The following is a 23,895-nucleotide window of genomic DNA, read 5'->3' on the forward strand; positions in this document are numbered from 1 at the left end:
CTTAAGGCCAGGAGTTTAAGACCAGCCAGGAGTTTGAGGTTGCACTGAGTTATGGTGATGCCACTTTACTCTAGCCTAGGTGACCCTAACTCAAAAACAAAAATAACCTCCTACCTTAAGCGATCCACCCACTTTAGCTTTCCAAATATCTAGGACTACAGGGGTACGCTACCACGCCTAGCTAATTAAAAAAAAACAAAAAACGACTAGAGCAGAGTAGAAGTAGAAGAAATTTGAACCGCTGTCTAAACAAATGGGGCTGAGCACAGTGGCTCAGGCTGTAATCCTAGCACTCTGGGCAGCCAAGACAGGTGGATTGCTTGAGCTCAAGAGTTGGAGACCAACCTGAACAAGAGTGAGACCCCCGTCTCTGCTAAAAATAGAAAAACTAGCTGGTCATCGCGGTGGGTGCTTGTCATCCCAGCTATTGGGAGGCAGAGGCAGGAGGATGGCTTGAGAGTTTGAGGTTGCTGTGAGCTATGATGACGATGCCACAGCACTTTACCAGGGCAATAGAGTGAGACTCTATAAAAAATAAAAAAAAAATAATAATAATATAAAATAAAATAAAGATGCTACCATAAAATCAGTGAAGGAAAAAAAAGAGATACAAAAGGTAAGAATGATAGCTCTTGTTTCTGGAGTGCTTTCCATGAGTCAGATCTCATTCTCAGACTTACTGTTCATAAACTTGTTTCATCCTCACACAAACCCCATTAGGATTGAGCTGAGTCCTTTGAGAGGTTTAGTGACTTGTCCAAGGCCATTGTTCAGAAAGTATCATTAGAAACAAAAAAATCTCCTCCCTGAAAAGGTAGAAGAGAAACAAAATAACTTTATTATTGAATAAGCATTAGACCAGAGTGATCAAGCATTAAACACACCACAGGCAACCCTCTGGAGGGACTGAGAAAGACATCTCACTCTTGCATATAGCTAAGTGGATAGAATCCATTATATTAAGTAGATTTTGCAATTTGGAGTCAGGTGGTATCAGGTCCCTCTGTTCCCAGCACCGTGAGAGAGTGGATGTTATCTTCTTCGATGATTATGTTTCAAAGCGGTGACCTCTAGGCCCTTGAAACCTTCTTGAATGGTGAGAATGGCAAGAGGGTTACTTAGCCATTAAAAAAGATTTAGCATAAATTCAAACCAAAGTTTTTTTTTTTTTTTTGAGACAGAGTCTCAAGCTGTTGCCCTGGGTAGAGTGCCATGGCGTCACAGCTCACAGCAACTTCAAACTCTTGGGCTCAAGCAATTCTCTTGCCTCAGTCTCCCAAGTAGCTGGGACTACAGGCACCTGCCTCAATGTCCAGCTTTTTTTTTTGGTTGTAGTTGTCATTGTTTGGCAGGCCCAGGCTGGATTCAAACCCGCCAGCTCCGGTGTACAAGGCTATACTCTAGGTGCCAAGCCTCAAACCCAAGATTTAACCTAGGGTGGTGCCTGTGGCTCAAAGGAGTAGGGCGCCGGCCCCATATACCAGAGGTGGAGGGTTCAAACCTGGCCCCAGCCAAAAAAAAAAAAAAAAAAAAACTGCAAAAATTTAACCTAAATCTTTAAAACATTTGAAAAAGACAAAGACGTTCTGAAACGAAAGGGAGGGAGGCTCTCCCTTTATTGTAAAAACGGAGAATCACGCCTCTCATTTTAAATTTGTTTTTGCCCTTATATTACTTGCAAGTCAAAAGGGGCAGAGACAACATTTGAAACCAGTTGGTTCACACTAGAGTCCATGCTCTTAAATATGTGTATCATATTAACTCTCAGACACAGGTTTTTTGTTTTTTTGAGACAGGGTCTCACTCTATGATCCAGGCATAAATGCCATGAAGTCAACCTAACTCATACCAACCTCAAACTCCTGGGCTTTAACCATCCTCCTGCCTCAGCCATCTGAGTAGCTGGGACTACAGGTATCCACCACAAGACCTGGCTAATTTTTCTATTTTTATTAGAGACCAGGTGTTACTCTTGCTTAGGCTGGTCTTGAACTCTTGAGCTTGGGCGGTGCCTGTGGCTCAAAGGGGTAGGGCACTGATCCCATATGCCTGGAGGTGGTGGGTTCAAACTCAGCCCTGGCCAAAAACCACAAAATAAATAAATAAATAAATAAATAAACTCTTGAGCTTAAGGGATCCTCCGTCCTTGGCCTCCCAGAATGCTAGGATTACAGACATGAGCCTGGCTCAGACACAGGTGTTATAGTAATTATGATCATGCAAAGAAAGGCCTGGATGAAGCATTAAATGTAAAAATGTAACACAGCAAAGGCAAAATTGATCCACCTGTAGCGGGGGACAGTGTCCATGTACAGGACTGCCTGGGAGCACAGCTGAGTGTGGGGTAACGGGCTTGGGAACAACAGAGAGAGAAGTTGGGTTGGGCAGGGTACAAAGGTGCAGAGCAGGTTGGATGTGGTAAGAACAGAGTCCCGACCTGAAGAACTGCAGCCTGCAAGTCAGACTCCACAGCCTGGAAGGGCAGAGGCAGGATGAAGGGCAGCAGAAAGGTCTGTGCGGGCTGGTGGGGTGGGGTTGGCCGTGTCACTGCATTCCCAGCTGCCCCGACCCGGCCTTTCTCAGCCACACAAAGATCCCAAACATAGAAGCATTCAGTGAAAGACTTGGAAAAACAGCTGAAGTGCAGCGCGAAATGGCAGCAAAACAGGAGGAGGACGGCTCCAAAGAGCAAAATAAGGCGAAGTCAAAAATACCCACGTCAGCAAATGCCCAGGCTGAGCAGAAACGGAAAGGAAAAGGAAAATGGGTTCTGAGGTAGAAATAAAAGATGCTGGTAGATGAGGACACGTTTTCTGTTTTTTTATTTATTTATTTATTTTATTTATTTTTTTTTTTGTAGAGACAGAGTCTCACTTTATGGCCCTCTGTAGAGTGCCGTGGCCTCACACAGCTCACAGCAACCTCCAACTCCTGGGCTTAGGCGATTCTCCTGCCTCAGCCTCCCGAGCAGCTGGGACTACAGGCGCCTGCCACAACGCCCGGCTATTTTTTGGTTGCAGTTTGGCCGGGGCGGGTTTGAACCCACCACCCTCGGTATATGGGGCCGGCGCCTTACCAACTGAGCCACAGGCGCATGTGAGGTTATAAATGATTAGGTTACATTGTTTGCGTTTGTCGGGTAAGGTCCCTGTTGTAGCCATGCCCCTCACCTGGGAGGAGTGTCAGGTGCACACCTTACACTGTGCCCATGAGGGGGAGCACACCCATGCCCCTCCCTCCTCTCTTCTTCTTTCCTCCCCCCCTTCCCCCAACTTGAATTGAATTGAGTTTATCTACTCTTAGTTTGCCTACTGGCATCATATTAGTATTTAGGACATGGAATACTCGCTTCTCCACTCTTGTGATACTTTACTAAGAAGCGTGTATTTTAACTCCATCGAGGTTAACGCAAAAGATGTAAAGTCTTTTTATGGCTGAGCAGTATTCCGAGATGAGGACACATTTTAAAAGATGTTCCCTAAATCTATTAAAGCAATTAATTAATTGATTGATTTTTAGAGACAGGGTCTCACCCTGCTGCCCAGGCTGAAGTGCAACGGTGTTACCTTAGCTTACTGCGACCTTGAACTCCTGGGCTCAAGTGATTCCCCTGCTTCAGCCTCTTTAGTAGCTGGGACTCCACATGTAAGCCACCATGCCCTGGTGTTACAGTTTTTGTTGTTGTTGTTTTGCAGTTTTTGGCTGGGGCCAGGTTTGAACCTGCCACCTCTGGTATATGGGGCCGGCACCTTACTCCTTTAAGCCACAGGTGCTGCCCCTGCTGTTTTTGTGTATGTTACCAAGACTAGTCTCAGACTCTTGACCTTAAAGCAATCCTCTTGTCTTGGCCTCCCAAAGGCAAATCTATTCTATTTTATTTTATTTTATTTTGTAGAGACAGAGTCTCACCTTATCGCCCTCAGTAGAGTGCTGTGGCGTTACACAGCTCGCAGCAACCTCCAAATCCTTGGGCTTAAGTGATTCTCTTGACTCAGCCTCCCGAGCAGCTGGGACTACAGGCGCCCGCCACAACGCCCGGCTATTTTTTGGTTGCAGTTTGGCTGGGGCTGGGTTTGAACCCGCCACCCTCAGCACATGGGGCCGGCGCCTTACCGACTGAGCCACAGGCGCCGCCAGGCAAATCTATTTTAAATGAAGACGTCTTAGGAGACACGAAATTAAAATAAAGTTATTTGCTTTTTATTATCTCAGGTTCCCTTTTCTTTTCTCTGAAAGAGGAGTCTGCTCTGTACTGACCTTCTAGGCTTCATTTTTTCCATGCTGTTAGTCTTTTTGCATGTCTCACAAATTTCTGAATAAGTGCACTCTTGCCCAGACCCAGAGGTGTAAAGAAAGTCTCAGATTGTCTGCTTATTTTGCTATCAGCTATATCTTGATCAGTTCTTGGAAATAAACACCACCTCTCTATTGCTGTTCAGCACAGAGGCCCAAACCTCCTCTTGGTGCACCCCTAGCCCCAGCTCTTGGCTCACATCACATGAGGCGTATCACAGAAACACTGGAAAAATGGAACAAAGGATCAAAAAGCCACATGTCTGTCCACCCGTGTTTTTTGTAGACGGAATCCACGGCTTCCTTGGGGGCTGTCTCTTCTTGCTTCTTTATATCCTGACAGTGTTGTTTCCTTCTGCAGCTGATATTTGGGCCCCTTCCTTCCTGCCGTGGCCCAATTGTGAAGTCTCTGAGGAGCTGGAGGGGGTCTCTTCCAAGGGAGGAGGAGGACTCCTCCTCCAGTCCCATCTCAAGGGATAGGGGCCCCAGGAGCCAGTCCGATGGGTGCCGGCCTGGATGTAGGTTTTACCTGCGGGATGTTCTTCCCCTTCAGGGCTGAGGCACATGTCTGGGTTGGAGCTGACCGAGCTGCTGGACCAGGTGGAGGGGGCCATCCGTGACTTCTCAGAGGAGCTGGTGCAGCAGCTGGCCCGCCGGGACGAGCTGGAGTTTGAGAAGGAAGTGAAGAATTCCTTCATCACGGTGCTCATTGAAGTTCAGAACAAGCAGAAGGAACAGCGAGAACTGATGAAAAAGAGGCGGAAAGAGAAAGGCCTGAGCCTGCAGAGCAGCCGAATAGAGAAGGGAAACCAGATGCCTCTCAAGGTATGTGCACAGCCAGCTGGACGACTGTGTGCACTGACCTTGAACCCCAGCCACGTCGGTGCCGATACTGACCCCGCAGTGCCCTCCACATTCTTACTGAGCAGAACACTGTAACAGAGAGTGGGCTCGGAAAGAGGGAGAAGATACTGCCTGTCTCCTCTACTTCTCCAAAGAGCTCACAGTCTAATAGGGGACACATGATATAACTATTAAGAAAGAATTGCCTATGGCATGTGTCCTCTGTAGGGGAGACCTTGGAATGTGCTGTGAAGGCATTTAGTGCCGGGGGAGATGGGCCCAGGACTCTGGGTCTGATCTCTGCTGCTGGCACAGATTACAGTCTTGACTGTTCCATCTAGGGTGGAGGTAGGGTCTTCACTGATGGGAAAAGACCAGATGCCTTATTGTTCTATTGACAAGATTCCCTCAAACCCGTGGTTATTAATCAGGGACACTCAGTAGAATCATCCAAGGGGCTCTTTCAAAATACTTTTTCCTATGTGAGACTTTACCGAATGGGGTCTAGACATGTGCCTTTTGAAGAAAAGCTTCAAGACCAGGATCAGAACAGTTGCTTTAAGCCTGCCCCTTCCTGATCGCTGAACATTTTATTTTCCACTAAAGATCTTAGTGTCTTTGTTCATCAAGGTCTTACTAAACTGTTTTATTTTTCTGTTTATATGATGGGGGGTGGAATCAGGAAAACTAGGAGGTACAGCGGGGTCTGGCGAAGCTCAGGCTTCAATTCTGGTCCATTTCTATAAGCCAGGGTCTTACATTTACTGTCTAGTCGCAGAACCCTGGGGCTGTGACCTGGCACAGCGCAGTAGCCAAATGAGTAGTTGAGTGAGATTACAGAACTCCCAGGGTGAGGTGTCGGGGAGCAGCAAGCGTTTGCCCTTCTTGAATGTCTGTCTCTCCCCAGCGCTTCAGCATGGAAGGCATCTCCAACATCCTGCAAAGCAGCATCCGCCAGACCTTCGGCTCCTCAGGAACCGACAAGCAGGTACCAGGAGCCATCTCCCTGCGCCCTGCTTCCTGCCTAGATTCTCGCAACTTGGCCTTCCCAACAAAGGGCCAGGGGTGGTGACTCTCCAGAATTATCTCAGCATTTGGGCAAGTGGGGGGGTGGGTGACTTTTTACACTCTTAAGTAGGAAGAGAAAGTGTCTTTTTAAAAGGTGAACTTTTTCTTTTAACTCTGATATTGTACAACATGGACATGGCTTCAAATTCAACTCTGCTTGTAGGTGTACAAATTAAGTTGTTTGAAAGATGGAATGCATTAAAAGGGGATCCACTTCACCACAGAGCCTGTCCTAGAGTCTAATTAACTCTCCCACCACACTGGATCACCCCAGGGAGCTGTTCCTACCGAGATGCCCCCCCTAGGCTGCCCAGCTCTGATTGCAACCCATGATGTGGCTTCTCCCCATTGGCTCAATAATTTGCCAGTTGCATTTCTAGTTATGAAGACAGCATTTGAAACTTTTATCAAGTGCCTGTTATGTGCTAAACTCTGTGATTAGGCCCTTGGGTACAAAGGTGAGAGGTCCCTGCTGTCGTGGGGTACATCATCTTGAACAGACAAATTTGAGATTGTGGAATGAGTATATGTTTCAAACATATTTGTAGCTGAATCCTAAGTGCTAGAATTCTAGGATCGCAGCCCGGGGAGAAAGAATTTAGGAACATCTAACCCAGCCCTTTGGTTTTATAGCAGTGAAAACTAAGGCCTGGAGGTACAAAACATTCTCCCAAGGCTGCACTGTCAGTGGCAGAGCCAAGACTAAAATATAAGTCTCTTAACTTCTGGCCTGGAGCTCTTGTCCTGGTTAAGTTCTATCTCCCGGGCTGTTGGTCCTTGATACCCACGGGGCCCAGAGATGTTGGTTTTGTTGTAGGAGCACCTCACATCCAGCAGAGGGAGCAAATCTGACATCCAAGACACAAGGCGGGGTTGAGGTTCTCTCACTAGTCATTTTGACTACAGAGAAACAATTCCATCTCAATTTGTACTGCAAAGAAGAAGAAACTATAACCACCCCGCCCCGGGTGGTGGTCTTTGCTTTCATTCTGAAGGAGAAAAAGCTTGCTAGGATTCCTAAATAACCTAAATGTTTCTAGTGTAGGAAGAATGTAGATGTTAGGGGATGGAGGGAAGTTTTTCCTGGCTAAATGTAGGGAAGTCTTGCTTTTTCTGCTTGTTTGTTTTTAAATTTTTTGTAAAGATAGGGTCTTGCTGTTGCCCAGGCTAGTCTCAAACTCCTGGACGGAAGCAAACTTCTGTCCTTAGCCTCCCAAAGTGCTAGTGTGACAGGTGTGAACCACCATGACTGGCCAAGTCTTGCTTTTGAAGAGACATCTCAGCCGGGTATGATGGCTCAAGCCTGTAATCTTAACACCCTGGGAGACCAAGACAGGACAGTTGCTTGAGTTCAGGAGTTCAAGACCAGCCTGAGCAAGAGTAGAGTCAGATCCTGAGACCTAGTCTCTACTAAAAGTAAAAAAAAGAAAAATGAAGAGAAAGAAGAAGAAAAACTAGCTGGGTGTTGTGGTGGGCGCCTGTAGTCCCACATACTTGAGAGGCTAAGGCAGGAGGATCTCTTGAGCCCAAGAGTTTGAGGTTGCTATGGTGAGCTATGACACCACAATACTCTACCCAGAGTGACAATTTGAGACTCTGTCTCAAAAACAAACAAACAAAAAGAGATGTCTCCAAAGGTGAGGGAGAAGTTCTGAGATGATGGTGCACCGGTGAGCATGAGGGCCGTGGAGACTGCCAAATTTGAGAGATTGTGTGTCGCAGAGAAAAGCATGGTTCCCAGGCCAACCGTCCCCTGTACCTTGGCCCCAGAGGAACCCTGTCTCACATCTCAAGTGCTGCACACTGTTTGTCTTGCAGTATCTGAACACAGTCATTCCTTACGAGAAGAAGGCCTCTCCTCCCTCCGTGGAAGACCTGCAGATGCTGACAAACAGTGAGTTCCTCTTGTTCTCAGCCAGTTCAGCAATTCATTTTCCTCCATCCCTGCACCCAACCTGAGACAGGTGCCTCAGGCCTGACGGTCCCCAGAGCAGTTATAGTCCAGATATCCTCCATATCATGGCATCATGTCCCCCTTCATGGTATGAAGTTATAACACTCAGCAGTGAGACCCGGAGCTGTCTTTTCTTTCCCCTGGTTCTCGTAAGGGAAGAGACTGAGCTGGTGAGAGGTGCGGGAGGTTAGGGCAGACATTGCTGACACAGGGGACTTTTTATGTCCCCCAGCAGTTCTCAAGACCTTGCAACCTCATGGTTGTCTCCTGCTGTAACTTGAGGTTGCCGGGTCCCCACTTATGTCCCTTGAAGCTGAGAGCTGGGTCTATGGCCTGGCTTCTTGGGTGGGGTAAGGTTGATTGGAAACAAATAGAATCTAGTTTTCTTTCCAGGAAGTGACTGCCTCCTCTCCCCCACTTTGGCTCTGTTATCAAATATTAATAAACATTCTGCGCTATGGGAGAAGACAGTGTGTCATAAAGAGCCTTTTGTAAGCAAAATCTCTTTATATATATCAAACAGTACAACCCCCAAAGGGCCAGAGGGCACATGGTGTTTGCCATCAGTGCTGGCTTGGCTCCTAAGCTGAGATAGGGTGACAGGCCCAGTGGATCAGGAGACAGATTCCACTTCCCTGGCAGCTGAGCACTGCAGAGAGTGAGGACTAGCCAGGCCACCCAGCCCACCACAGGTGGCTTTGGGGGCATGAGCATATAAGGGGCTATTGGATACCCCAGTGGAAGGGAAGGTGAGGGTCTGTTCAGCTGGGGAAGACAGATGCCTGCCGAGCTTGCATGCTAAAGGTGACCAAATGTTTTCCTCAGTTTGGAGAACTAAGGCAGGAAGGAGATTCTGGCAAATGGAAATCCTGCCTACATCAATACACACTGCATTACCCTGAACCCCATAAATGCATCAATGTCCAAAGTTATGATTTAATAAAAAACAATGAAAAAAATAGCATCCTTGAGAATTTTGAATTCAAAGTATCATGACCGACTCTTGACTCATTTTAAACTCCTTTGTTTGCGTAAATTTGCACTAAGATTTTTTTAAGAAAGGGAATAGATAAGAATGAACTGACATTTGTAGGTGTTTGGGTTTTCACGAGTGGTAAGCATTTGGAAAATAATTTGGACAAGTTACAAAGGTTGATATATCTCTATCATAGTCTCTATCAACCTTCTTTTTATGGCTATCTCTTCTATCATGCAAAAAGAAAGAGTTATTAATTTATTACAGATACCCATTCAGGAATTCAGTATGAAATCCTGTCATTTTAATTAAGAAATAGAGTTGTTTTTGTTCTGAGTGGATTAGTGGATTACTTTTCTTTCTTTCTTTTTTTTTTTTTTTTTGCAGTTTTTTGGCCAGGGCTGGGTTTGAACCCGCCTTCTCCAGAATATGGGGCCGGTGCCCTACTCCTTTGAGCCACATGCGCCGCCCTGTATTTTTCAAGTTCATTTTAAAAATTAGAGCTAGAGCATATTCTTCACTTGAATACTTTGGAAATATGGAAAATGAACAAAGAAGTATAAATAATTCATTGTCCTTTTTACTGTGGTTACTATTTTGGTGTTTTTCAGCCATAATATTTTATATCTTTTCCATGTAGCTGGGATTATACTGGCTATAAAATTTTGTATCATGATTTTAGTCCCATCAGTTAACATTTTGTTAACCTTCTTTTTATGGCTATCTCTTCTATCATGCAAATATACCACACTCCAATATTTTATTCTTTTTCATGGATAAATACACCTTCCCTGGATACCGATTCTCCTGCAGGTTGTGAAGGCCCTCAGTTTTAGTGGCAAATCTTTGTATGCGTTTGGGAACAATGTCTTTTCTCTCTCCTACTCCCAGAATTAAGGACATAGGCCAAATACAAGCTCCCGCAACTGGACAACCCATATAAACTTTGGATTTTAGAGATGGCGTTAGATACATATCATCCTGAGGGCAATTCCTGTACTTCTACGGCAATCTTGGTGTAGCATTTAGTCTGCCAACGCTCAGTTGCAAAGTAATCCCAGCCAACTCGGCTGAAATGAATGCATGTCTAAAAATACAGAAAAAAATAAAATTGACGAAACTAGGACCACCAGCATCCAATGAAGTTGAAATGAATACATGCCTAAAAATACAGAAGAAATAAAACAGAAAACACCACCACCTGGAGGGCTTTAGGTTAAATCTTTTTTGGACTTGGCCACCGGCTCAAGGTCTGCTCTTCACCCACTTGTGATTTTTCCCCTGGTTCATTCCCCTGTGACCAAATGTTTTCCTCAGTTTAGAGAACTAAGCAGAAAGGAGGTTCTGGCAAATGTAAATCCTGCCTACATCAATACACACTGCATTACCCTGAACCCCATAAATGCATCAATGTCCAAAGTTATGATTTTATAAAAAACAATGAAAAAAATGAAAAAAATAGCGTCCTTGAGAATTTTGAATTCAAAGTATCATGACTGACTCTTAACTCATTTTAAACTCCTTTGTTTGAGTAAATTTGCACTAAGACATTTTAAGAAAGGGAATAGATAGGAATGAATTGACATTTGTAGGTGTTTGGGTTTTAGGCGGAGTGATGAATGGAGAGCAAGGGCATGAAAATGGATTGGGGATTGCAGTTGCCTCTGACCTTAGCTATCAGAGCCCCTGATCTTTATTTGTTTCTCTGCTCATGAAAGTCAGACTTGCTCATTGAGAACGGCCAGGTCCTAAGGAAACATACCATAGAAAGGAACATCCCTTATGGTCTCACTCAGAGATACCTACTTAACAGTTTCATGTAATATTCTTCTAGATTTTTTTAATTGTTTATTTTTATTATTTTTATTAAATCATAGCTGTGTACATTAATGTGATCATGGGGCACCATACCCTGGTTTCATAGACCGTTTGACACATTTTCATCACACTGGTTAACATAGTCTTCCTGGCATTTTCTTAGTAATTGTGTTAAGACATTTATATTTTACACCTAGTAAATTTCATCTTCCAGATTTTTTTCTGTGACTATTAGCATTTATTTATTATAAATTTAATACATGTTCTGCAACTTTCTTTCTTCGCTGATAAATAATATGTCTTATATATCTAAACCCACTCCCATGTTTTTCTGAAGCTATGTAAGACCACATTGAACAGATGTACCACAATTCCTTTAAGAAAGTTTACTGATGAAAGGATCTATTGGTGGACATCCACCCCCTTTTTTGATATTGCAAATAAGGTCCATACACTTTCTTTTTTTTTTTTTTTTGTAGAGACAGAGTCTCACTGTACCGCCCTTGGGTAGAGTGCCGTGGCGTCACACGGCTCACAGCAACCTCTAACTCTTGGGCTTACGCGATTCTCTTGCCTCAGCCTCCCGAGCAGCTGGGACTACAGGCGCCCGCCACAACGCCCAGCTATTTTTTTGTTGCAGTTTGGCCGGGGCTGGGTTTGAACCCGCCACCCTTGGCATATGGGGCCGGCGCCCTACTCACTGAGCCACAGGCGCCGCCCCCCATACACTTTCTTAAAAGATTGTTCTACAGAATTGACTTCTATAATATAGATTATGAATAGGAGAAGACATTGCTTAGTTTAATAACAGAAAAAGCTATTTTATTTTATTTTTGCAGTTTTGGCCGAGGCTGGGTTTGAACCCACCACCTCCGGCATATGGGGCTGGTGCCCTACCCCTTTGAGCCACAGGTGCTGTCCCAGAAAAAGCTATTTTAAAACATTTATAAAAACTGAGGGACTTTACCTAACAAATGCAATCAGTGTAACCTGGCTTATTGTACCCTCAATGAATCCCCAACAATAAAATAATAATAATAACAATTAAAAAAAAAGATGGAGCCTAACAAGAAAAAAAAATATGTATATATATATATAATTGTATTGACCCCTCAGGACTATAAATGATAAGAGGTGGAACTACCGCAGTAGAATAGATGTTTGTGAAGCCTTCTGCATGGTTAAAAAAAAAAGAAAAGTTAATCAATTAAAAAAAAAATTTATAAAAACTTGGCCAGCTCATGACTATAATCCTAGCACTCTGAGAGACTGAGGCAGGTGGATCCCTCAAGCTGAGGAGTTCGAGATTAGCCTGAGCAAGAGAAAGACCCTGTTGTCTCTACTAAAAATAGAAAAACTAGCTGGGTATAGTGGTGGGCGTCATAGTCTCCGATTTTTGGGAGGCTGAGGCAAGAGAATCACTTGAGCCCAAGAGTCTGAGGTTGCTGTGAGCTAAGATGCCATGGTACTCTACCCAGGGTGACAGAGTGAGACTCTGTCTCAAAAAAAAAAAAAGAAAGAAATTATAAAAACCTTTATTATTTTTATTTTTTACAGTTTTTGGCCAGGCCGGGTTTGAACCACCACCTCTGGTATATGGAGCCGGCATCCTACTCCTTGAGCCACAGGCACTACCCTAAAAACCTTTTTTAAAGGTGGCACCTGTGGCTCAGTGTGTAGGGCGTCGGCTCCATGTACCGAGGGTGGTGGGTTTGAACCTGGCCCTGGCCAAACTGCAACAACAACAACAACAACAACAACAACAAAACTTTTTGTAAAAACCTTTAAGATGGTGTATGGCACACCTCTTGGGAGTGGGACACAAGTATAAGAGGGACGTTATCTAACAAATGTAATCAGTGTTACTTAATTCTTTGTACCTTCAATGAGTCCCAAACAATAAAAAAAAGAAAATTATTAAAAAACATTAAAAATTATTTATAAAATTATAAAAATAATTATAAAAGAATAAAAAATGTTCTCAATGAGCAAGTCTGACTTTCAAGAGCAGAGAATTATTATTCATAATCTATATTGTGGAAGTCAATTTTGTAGAAAAATCTTTTAAGAAAGTATGTGGACCTTTAGGCTTTAATGGAGTCCCTATTATTTGCTTTACGTGTAGGTCACGTACTGTTTTAACAAGAAGTCTATAAGTGCCTTGAGAGTTCAAATTCTGTAATGGGCATAAAATAGAAAATAAATATTTGTTTTTTTTTTTTTTTTTTTGTGGTTTTTGGCCGGGGCTGGGTTTGAACCTGCCACCTCCGGCATATGGGACCGGCGCCCTACTCCTTGAGCCACAGGCGCCGCCCTAAATATTTGTTAAATTAACTTTACTTGTTATTAATACATTTGAGGTTACAATTTTTCTAATTATGTCTGTTTAAAGACAATTTTATTGATTTCAGTGATGTGGCCACTATTATTCTTTTTTAAAAAAAATTTTTAGGTTGGCACCTGTAGCTCAGTGTTTAGAGACAGGGTTTCGCTCTTGCTCAGGCTGGTCTCAACATACCCTGGAGCCTGCAGGTTCGAATCCAGCCTGGGCCTGCCAAACAACAATGACAACTACAACCAAAAAACAGCCAGGCATTGTGGCAGGTGCCTGTAGTCCCAGCTACTTGGGAGGCTGAGGCAAGAGAATCACTTAAGCCCAAGAGTTAGAGGTTGCTGTGAGCTGTGATGCAACAGCACTCTACTGAGGGTGACAAAGTGAGACTCTGTCTCAAAAAAAAAAAAAGAAAGTTTTAGTTTTGTTTTAGAGACAGTGTCCCTGTCCTGCTCAGGCTGGTCTTGAACTCCTAAAGTCAATTTGTTCTCCCAAAGAGTTGGGATTACAGGTGTGAGCCACCATGCGCAACTTAACCACTGTCATCCATAACATTTAGATGGACTGTATCTAAAAGCTGCTTCTTTTTAAGAAATTGCTTTAATTATTTATATTTATGATTATTAAAGATATATACTTAGTAGATGGTAGGGAAATTGTAGAAGAACCAAAAAAAAAAAAAAAAAAAAAAAAAAAGTAAAGGAAAATGAAATTAGAGCCATCATAGGCCCACTAACTGGAGACAAGCCCTGGGGCTCTTTTGAAATTTTGTCCTCTTCACTCTGTTGATTGCTGACTCTTGACAGAGGCGTTTGGAGTTTTGCTCAATACTCAGTAGCTATCTGGTTCCCTGGAATCATTCCTTATTTCCTGGGGCTGGTGGGTTGTGTGGCGCTGGAAGTAAGCTGCAGGCCCTGATGCTATTTTTGCTCCTCTCTCCCTCTTTGCTTCCCCAGTTCTCTTTGCCATGAAGGAGGATAATGAGAAGGTGCCTACTTTGCTAACGGACTACATTTTAAAAGGTAAGAGCAGCCCCAGGCCTCCTGGAGCAGAAGTGGTCCTCCAGGCTTCCCAGAGCATGCAAGCCAAAGCAGACTCGGCAGGGGCCAGGGAAGCCAAGGGGACAATTATGAGGCACTCACAGTAATGGGTTTTTGCCTTTGGATGTTGCTAGGAGGCCTGAGGAGCAGATTTCATCACCCCTGAGTCACCAGTGTGACTCGAGATGTGGAACAGAAATCAACAAAGGACTTATTATGAAAATTCTGCGGAGTTTGGACTATTTAGTATGTAGTTGGGAGAAACAAGGCCCAAGGATAATTTAGTACTTTCCAAGTACTTAGAAGGAAACTTGAGTCATGATTAGCTACATACTTCCAATAACTTTTTAACCTTTTAGTATGGAAACTTACAACACATGGAAAAGTAGAATGTGGCCGGGAGCGGTGCCTCACGCCTATAATCCTAGCACTTGGGAGGCCAAAGCAGGTGGACTGCCTGAACTCACCAGTTTGAGACCAGCCTGAGCAAGAGCGAAACCCTGTCTCTAAAAATAGTTGGGTGTTGTGGCGGGAGCCTGTAGTCCCAGCTACTTGGGAGGCGAGAGAATTGCTTGAGCTCAAGTGTTTGAGGTTGCTGTGAGCTATGATGCCATGGCACTCTACCAAGGGTGACAAATTAAGACTGTCAAAATAAAAACAAAGAACAGGGAGGGAGGGAGGGAAAGGGAAGGAGAAAGAAAGGAAGAAATAAAGAAAAAAAGTAGAATGTACGTAGTTATTATCCAGCCTAAAGAATTATTGACTCATGACCACTCTTACTTCATTTATATGCCTATTCAACTTCTTCCTTCTTATATTATTTTGAAACAAATATCTTTCATCACACTTTTTCACCCATAAATATTTCAGCATGCATTTCTCAAACCTAATGGCTAGAAAAACATAGCCATAATACCATTATTACCACTAAAAAATTAAGAATTTATTAATATTGACTGTCCAATGAAGATTCAGATTTCCTCGATTTTTCTCATAAACATTATAGGATTGTTGATGCAGAAAGTGCTCAGTAAACACCAATTACCTTTATAAATTCTTTGACATTGAGTGGATCACAAGTGGTAAAGTCTAGTCCTCAGGTTTAAAAAGAGCAGCAAGGCTTGGCGCCTGTGGCTCAAGCGGCTAAGGCGCCAGCCACATACACCTGAGCTGGCGGGTTCGAATCCAGCCCCGGCCCACCAAACAACAATGACGGCTGCAACCAAAAAATAGCCAGGCGTTGTGGCGGGCACCTGTAGTCCCAGCTACTTGGGAGGCGGAGATAGGAGACTCGCTTGAGCCCAGGAGTTTGAGGTTGCTGTGAGCTATGATCCACAGCACTCTACCCAGGGCAACAGCTTGAGGCTCTGTCTCAAAAAAAAAATAAAATAAAAAGAGCAGCAAATTTCTCAAAGGAGGTTTTCAAAGGAGGACGGTAAAAGTGGGTTATATAAAATTCAGTTTATTTGTTTGAATTGGGATCCAAGGAAGGTTAGATCATTTGTCTTTTAGGTCTCTTTTAATGTATGTACAGGTCCCCTTTTCCTTTCTTTCATTAATTAAAATTTAACTTTTAGAGAAACTAGGTTGTTTGTCCCATAGAATTTCCTCATTCTGAATTTTCCCTAGTTTGATTCTCATGGTATAACTTCTTCTCTCTCCTTTATTTTCTGCGAGCTGATAGAAATGGAGGCTTGATCAGATTTAGTCTTGGGTTTTTTTTTTTTGAGACAGTCTCATTATGTCACCCTCAGTAGAGTGCTGTGGTGTCGCAGCTCACAGCAACTTCAAACTCTTTTTCTTTTTCTTTTTTTTTTTTGTTGTAGTTTTTGTCCGGGGCTGGGTTTGAACCCACCATGTCCGGTATATGGGGCCGGTGCCCTACTCACTGAGCCACAGGCACTGCACCATTAAACTCTTGGGCTTAAGAGATTCTCTTGTCTCAGCCTCCCAAGTAGCTGGGACTATAGGTGCCCGCCACAGTGCCTGGCTATGTTTTGTTATAGTTGTCGTTGTTTAGTTGGCCCAGGTTAGATTCGAACCTGCCACCCTCAGTGTATGTGGCTGGCACCCTACCCACTGTGCTATAGGTGCCACCTAATCTCTGGCTTTTGACAGGCATAGCATTATCAGTGGCTGCAGACTCCAGTCTCCAGAGACATGTCTGGTCAGCCTGTCTTCCCTTCTGCGATGTCAAAGCCATCGAGGGTCACTCTGTCCTGATTCATTTTTGTTTTTTTCCCTAGGTTTTGCTCTATGTGCACAGTAAACTTTGCACAGTTTCAGAAGGTCTGTGGAATCTACAGTTAAGAAACCCTGGGCTATGTTGTGTTCATGAGAATCACAGAGATAAAGCTTACATTTCAGCGGAAGGAATTCAGGTTAAACATCAGAAGTTAACTTGTGACTCTTCAAGATTTCAAAAGAGCAGCACATTTCTCAAAGGAGGATTGTAGAAATGGGCTACATAAATTTGGTAGTCTGAGGGCTGGGCTTTACCACTCGTGAGCCATTGAAATGTCGATGAATTTATGAAAGTAATTAGTGTTTACTGAGCACAGCCCATGCCTCTCAACAGTCCTGTGGGGCAGGCATGGGTACATTCTGTTGTACAGCTGAAGAAACAAGTATGTCAGTGAAGTAACTTCCCTAAGTTCATAGAGACAGTAATGGCCAGATCCAGGATTTGATCCAGGCAGGCCCTGACAGCCACATGCTTAATCATTACAACCAACAGCCGCCTGTCATTTTCTCTTCCTTCTGGAAGGAAGACACGTGATTGCAGTTATTCCCTGGTTCCAAGGGGGCAATTTTCTATACTTAGAGCTGATATGACCACTCTCTGCTGGGGCTGTCCTGGGCGGATGGGTCCTGTCCCCAGCCGTGCCGTGACCTCCTCCTTTCTCTTCTTATTTCAGTCCTCTGCCCCACCTAACCTTGCCCCTTGGAGCAGCCTCACCGCAGGAGGTGACTGAGCAAGAGTCATTCATCTCGGGGACTGCATGACACCACGTAACCTCCGACGTGTATTTAAACGTGTATAGCTTAACCTGGATTAAACATGAGCAAACGTGCGCTAGTAATCATTGGATGCATGATCGGGGGCAGGGCCCGTGGCGGCGCCTCCTCCCTGCCTGTGTGGGGGAAGGGAAGGCAGACGCTCTCACTGCTCATTACATAGTCTGGCTCTGGCCCTCAAAAACAGCTACACTCTGAGACTAATTTTGAAATAAAACTTTCATTTAATTAATACTGTTCATGTGCTTTGGAGCGCGGCGTCCATCAGCCCTCTGTTCCACTGTCTAGAGACAGGCTACATCTACTTTCACATGCTGTCCTAGGGCTGGCGTGGCAGCCAGCACAGGGCTAGGACTGGAGCATTCCCTATCTAGGGATGCAGTGGGCTGCTTCTGTTACAGGTGGAAGAGGGAGGCCGTCCATAAACTCATAACCTTTTGCTACTTCGCCCGGTTCAAGGCAGAACCTAGCTGGTCAGAGGGGGTTTGGACTGGGGGAGGCTATGAAATTAGCAGGTAGAAAATGAATCTCAAAGAGGAGCCAGGAGGCAGCAGGGCCTCCTGTTGGGACAGCCAGGTCAGCCTGTGGAGGCCTCACCAGGCCCTCTACAAGGGACCCTGAGGCTCAGGGGCTGGAGGGAGTCTGCTCTGCTGAACCCTCCCAACGTGGGGGATTGTGACTTGTTTTCTGCACTTGGAGATGCCACCCCTCCCTGTCTGTTCCCAACAACCTCTGGCGACGGTATCCCATGACTTTACAGTGACCTCCCCTGGCTTTCCTGTGGCCCTAAACTTCCAGCAGCTGAGACTCCTATGTGCTGTGTCTGGCTCCATAGCAGGTAGCTGACCGGCAGCTAAGGGCTTCTCTCGTGTCCCTGACGCTGGCTTGATTTCACCACAGCCTGAATTCTATTGCCTTCCAGCTCCTGTCTTGAATAATATTCACCCTGCCAATACCCAGACCCCTTCTCTGGAAGGAGAATACTTTTGTTGGGCACTTGTTAGAGCCTGCCGCTGGCTGTATCCCTCTACACATTGCCGTGTGTTGCAATATGCCCCCGTGTTGAGTCGGTACTAGTACCGTCCTGAAGTTCCAAGGACACGGAGAAGCAGAGATGCTCAGTACTTGACCCAAGGATGTGTAGGAAGGGGGCGGGTCAGACTGGCACTTATGTGTCTTATCCTGCGAGACTTCCAGTCTTAGGAGTTTAGGGTTTGCTTGAGCTGAACGTGCCATGGGGAAAGCTGGACTTTACTACATCAGCAACTCCACAGAAAGCCACAGGACTGATGTAGGTGATGATGGAAGCCATCCCCAGTGCCCTGCTTGTCCCTTCCTGGGCCTCTGCCTTTCGAGAAGCAGAACAGTAGCAATCTTACCTTGGGATGATGGGAACTTACCCCACCAGGAAACTGCCCTGGCGCCTGAAGCTCTAACTCAGGCATCTGCACACGGAGGGGCTTCCATGAAGAGCAGGGTTTCCACGCAGAGCGAGCCCTGGCTGCTGCAGGAAGGTGACAGTGACGCTGGGTACCCATGCAAGCCCTCAGGGTCAACAGACTGAGGGTGACTTGAGTTTGCAATTCATTGGCACTAAGACAAAAGATGCAGAGGGTCACTGGTGGTGTGAGGTCATTAGAAAGTGTAACTTTGCCAGCTACAGGGGTTTCTCACCAGTCTCGGTAAAGGGGAAGCAGTGACTCCCCAGGAGCTTTTCGTTCCGCCTTGGATTTGACAGATCTGGGTCATTCACTCCTTTTCCCCAATTTATCCTGCCAGCAGGTGTCTGAAGCAGCAGAGACAAGCTAATCAAAGCTTCTGGCTGTTAAAAATAAATCTCAAGTGTCAGGGATTTGCTCAGCCTAGGAGAAGGTGAGCAGGGCGGGCTGAGAACAGCGGCTCCTCTCCCCACGTCCACGTCCAGAGTTTGGAGGGAATACCAAACCAACCCTCCTGGCTCAGCCTTGCCTTCCTGCACGCTGGCCCCTCAGAGGATGCTTTCCAGACTCACCCCACCTGGGACCTTGTTGGAAATGCAAACCCTCAGGCCCCACCCCCGCCCTTCTGAGTCAGAATCTGCATTTTAACACTGTCACCTGAGTTTGGTATTTGCATCAAGCCTTAGGGAGCTGTGCTCTGGGTTTTCAGAGTTGTGAAAGTTCTGACCCTTTGAGGCTGAACCTGAGGAAATGGTGGATAGTGTGATTATCAGGTGAACCTAATTCTCTTCCCTCAGCTTTCCTCCACTCTTTTGTTCTTTCTGGGTTGTAGTGACAGCAGGGAAGAGTCCCCAGGAGAAAGTGATGTCCAGGTCCAGTCAGTCTGGACTACAAATCTCTGGTACCATCTAGGAGATCTGGGCTCAGTTATCAGAGGCTGCGATCTGCAGCACTCCCTCCTGGATAGGTCAGAGGTTGGTCTGGCTAACAGCTCCTGTAAGTCAGGACGTGTCTGGTCAAGTCCTGGTAGGGAGACATTATCATAGAGCCAGGAGAACAAACCACGTCCTACATGGAATACCCCAACATTCTCTATCCTTTTCTCCACACCTCAGGATGGGAGAGCTGGGTGACATTTCAGAATGAACATCCGAAGGGAGGGTTTTGTCTGTGACCCTAAGTCCATGGGGCAAGTTGGAAGCAGGGAATAGGGGCCACAGCCTCATTTCCGCGGCAGCTGGGGGAGGTGACGCTCACCCCAAGCCGGCCTCCGTGATTAGTGTGTGTGGAGAGGAGAGTCATTAAATGCTCCCCTTGGAGAAGAGACCCTGGCATTCTTGATGGCTCCTGATTATTTATTTCTTTGAGAGGACGAGAGAATAGTCCCTAGGATTTCTGTCTGAGACAGGTTCGCTGTCCTCTCTCTGTTAAGGAGGGAAGTCAAGGCCACCCCCGCTCACTGAGAAAATGCTTTCGCTTCTTATTAACGCCTTTCTTCTAAAAGAACAATGAGCCACCTTAGCCCGCAGCCCGCACCGCCCAAGCCTCATGCATATTCATCCTGCTTCAAAGAGCACAGCATGGAATATGCAAATTAGCAGGGAGGGCGCTGGTTGGCATTTTGATAATAGCTTTGTCTGAAAAACCCCAGAGACGCGTGCACGTCTAGTTTCTCTCCTCGCCTCTCTTTTCTCTACCCTTGTGTCCTGCTGCTTATTCTCTCCTCCACTCCCAACCTGCCACAGAAGAGGAAAATGAATCACAGAAGCAAAGAGCAAGTTAAGGAGGAGCTGGTGTGGGCATTTCAGCCTGGGGTCTTTCCTCTCCGTCCTCTCCCTCCCTCCTCCTTGAACAGAGCCGTTTTGTTTTTTCCCATCAATATGTTTCCAGATCTAACAAGGCCCCAGGGCCCTGGGCCTGTGCTCTGCTTTCTGTTGACGGCCCCCACGCTGGTCTGGGGACCCATTCTAGGCCATCATCCTTCCCAGAGAGTAGCCCCCTGCCCTTCATCCTTCTTCCTCCATCTTACAACCTACTTTTGCTCTTTCCTTCCTGCAGTCAATTTTTTTTTTTTTGAGAGAGAGAGAGACAGAGGGTCTCTCCTCCTTCACATTTAAATGGCCATCCTACTTCCGTACAAGGTCAGACCTAGATCACAGTACCCTATTAAGACTGAGAAATGATTTGTTTTCACGTTAGGCTTGAATTCTTGTTAAGATGCGAATTCAACTGTGAAGGGCAGTATTAAGAGCACCAGACATTTTCAGCAAGAACTGTAGATCTTTCTGGGGAGTCAGGTTCAGAGTGTCTGGGGCGCTAGCACAAGGGTTCTCCACTTGGGCCCCACCCTGTGAGATTCTGATTTAGGAGGTTGACAGTGGAACTGGGCACCTGCAAACTCTGAAAAGCCTGCTTAGCAATTCCAAGGTGCATCCCAGTGGAGAATCCCTGCCCTGGCAGTTGGAGAGATCAGTCACCACTGGGCCTGGAAGGGCTGGGGAGATTCCATCACAAGACAGCAAAGTGATTTCACCTTCTTCCAAAATGTGTTCCCATGTGTTGTACATCATCAACCAGTTGAAAGGAAAGTTAGAAGTACGAGGGAGCCTGGCTGATGGAAGCTGGGCAATCTGTCCATCTCAGCTTCTCCATCCGGGAGAGCAGCAGTATTCCAAGGGAAGCTGGGAGCCCTCTGAGCTGCCACCCACAGGTCCGTCAACCAAACAGCCAGTAAGCAACCACCTCCTCTAACCTCTTCAACGTGCAGTAAGGAAAGTTGCTTTATCAATGGTTCTCAATCTTCCTAATGCTCGGCCCTTTAATACAGTTCCTGTGGGTCGCAACCCACAGGTTGAGAACCGCTGCTTTAGATGGTCCCTGTGTGTCAGGGGAAGTTATTGGCAGAGTCTTGACCAAATCCAGAGGCACTCGGTGCTCTTCCCTCGGGTGAGCCGAGCTGGCCGTAAATGAATCTGATATAAGAAAAATTTGCCATGATGGTGGGAGTGACCACCCAGAAATTCACAGGAATAACAGGTGGATGCGAGCTACACACACCTGAAGTTAGTTCTTGGAATAGTAAGATAAAAAAACGTGAAAATGAAAAGGTATAATGAGATACACATAACTGAAGGGAATTGTCTTAAATGGCTGATTGTAATGAGATGTACATAAATTGTAAGGCTTGTAATGAAACGAAAAAGAATCATATTCTTGCCTGATAATACTGGGTGTCATGTCTACACCTGAAAGAAGCCGTTTCAGTGCATTGAGTGTAATGAGATGCACACAATTTTAAAGAGCGTAATGAGATGAAAAATAAATCAAACACTTGTCTTAAAATGAAAGATGTACCAAGATGCACACACCTGAAGGGCATTGTCCTAAATGGGTTCCATTTAATGAGATGCATTTAATTTGCAAAGGGGCTAAATGAGATTGGCCCAGAGAGAGGCTGAGAAATATGAAAGTATACAACACGCTCGTAAGCGGTGTCATAAAATCTGCTTCGTATGTGGTATGGAAATAAGATGCCAAAGTGGAAACACACACACACACACACACACACACAGGGTATGAGGTGATCGACATTCTTTCTCTGCCAGTGCTCAGTGCTCTTTCCCTGGGTCCGAGAAGCTCTGCCAAGTTCACTGTCCTTTGTCTCCAGTCTGGTGTCAGGCACTTCGTACACACCGGGCAAGGCTCACTGAATCAACATCTGGTTCTATTTGCCAAAAGGTTATAGGAGCAGCTATAAAGCAAGGAACTTCAAAAGACAGTTGGGAACTATTTTCTGAGAGCAAATGTTCCTCACTCTTCAGGCATCTTGCTTGGCAATCTGCACGTGGAACCGGATCTCAATCTGTAACAAGCGACTTTGGTGAGTTTCATGCCTTCAGGCTCATGATTCCCATAGAGGCCAGGGAGGTGACAAGCGTGGAGCTATCTGGATGCGAGACACAGGTACACTTTGCACTGAAAGGCAGGAGAATCTTCATTTCCACAAATACCTTCTCTTCAGAATTTTGTATCAAACGCAGGACTCTCCCTCATGAACTATGCTGTTTTCTCACTCGTGATGGAGTAATGGGTATAGAGAAATATTTCTCTTCTTAAAAGCAACCACTTAGCGGGGCACAGTGGCTCAGGCCTATAATCCGAGCACTCTGGGAGGCCGAGGTAGGTGGATCACTTGAGCTCAGGAGTTCGCGACCAGCCTGAGCAAAAGGGAGACCACCCCCATCTCTACTAAAAATAGAAAAAGCAGCTGAGTGTTATGGTGGACATCAGTAGTCCCAGCTACCCAGGAGTCTGAGGCAAGAGGATTGCTTAAGCCCAGGAGTTTGATGTTGCTGTGAGCTATGACACCACGGCACTCTATCTAGTGGTAACAGAGAGAGACTGTGCCACAGAAAAACAACACCACTTAGATATTAAAGAGAAAGTAAAAAAGAGTGGGGGGAGGGGAGAAAATAACTAACCAGTCACTCAGCCTCAATGTTGGGGAGACCATAGGTGTGGTGACTGGATAACCTGGGGAGCTTGCCTTAGGCAGCAGTGATTGTTCAACTACACCCATTCCAGGCCTTGAAGAAATATAGATCCCAACTTGCCCGATTGCTCAATTTTCAGAAGTCAGAAATGTCATTTTTTAACATGCAATCTTCTAACTTCTAAATGTTGGTACATTTGTAAAAACAACATGTTGTCTAAACAGAACATGTCAAATGTTCAACTGAATTTGGCCCAAACATCACAGTTGACCTAAGAGCCTCCTGTCTGCAACTCTGAATGATAAAATTTGAGATCACTGAGCTAAGGAAGAGATGATACAGAGATGTTGCAAACACACTTTCAGGTTCAGTCTTTCTCTGTTAGAACGTAAACTTTTTTTTTTTTTTTTTTTGCAGCTTTTGGCTGGGGCTGGGTTTGAACCTGTCACCTCTGGCATATGGGGCTGGCGCCCTTCTCCTTTGACCCACAGGCACCACCCAGAACATAAACTCTTGATCACAGTTGTGTCCTGGTAAATGGTGCCTGGGACAGAGCTGGAGCTCAGTAAATGCATGTTGAGTACGTGAACGACGGGCTCGCTGGGAATGAGTCCAGAAGGC

The 23,895-nt window shown here is 45.4% G+C and overlaps 1 protein-coding gene across 4 annotated transcripts in view; it reads left to right on the forward strand.

Moving 5' to 3' along the window:
* The window catches only part of FEZ1 (fasciculation and elongation protein zeta 1), a 49,056-nt gene extending 31,482 nt beyond the window's left edge, over positions 1 to 17,574 (forward strand). For 3 of the 4 annotated variants that reach the window (XM_053594246.1, XM_053594247.1, XM_053594248.1), the window contains exons 6-11: positions 4,847 to 5,118; positions 6,044 to 6,124; positions 8,023 to 8,098; positions 14,241 to 14,306; positions 16,571 to 16,629; positions 17,243 to 17,574. In XM_053594246.1, the coding sequence (XP_053450221.1) occupies positions 4,847 to 5,118; positions 6,044 to 6,124; positions 8,023 to 8,098; positions 14,241 to 14,306; positions 16,571 to 16,593 (518 nt within the window). In that variant the 3' untranslated portion in view covers positions 16,594 to 16,629; positions 17,243 to 17,574. The remainder of the gene's footprint in view (positions 1 to 4,846; positions 5,119 to 6,043; positions 6,125 to 8,022; positions 8,099 to 14,240; positions 14,307 to 16,570; positions 16,630 to 17,242) is intronic. The other variant, XM_053594249.1, reaches the window with a different exon arrangement.
* Positions 17,575 to 23,895: the final 6,321 nt, after the last annotated feature.

Source organism: Nycticebus coucang, chromosome 6, assembly GCF_027406575.1.
Source record: "Nycticebus coucang isolate mNycCou1 chromosome 6, mNycCou1.pri, whole genome shotgun sequence".
NCBI lineage: Eukaryota > Metazoa > Chordata > Mammalia > Primates > Lorisidae > Nycticebus > Nycticebus coucang.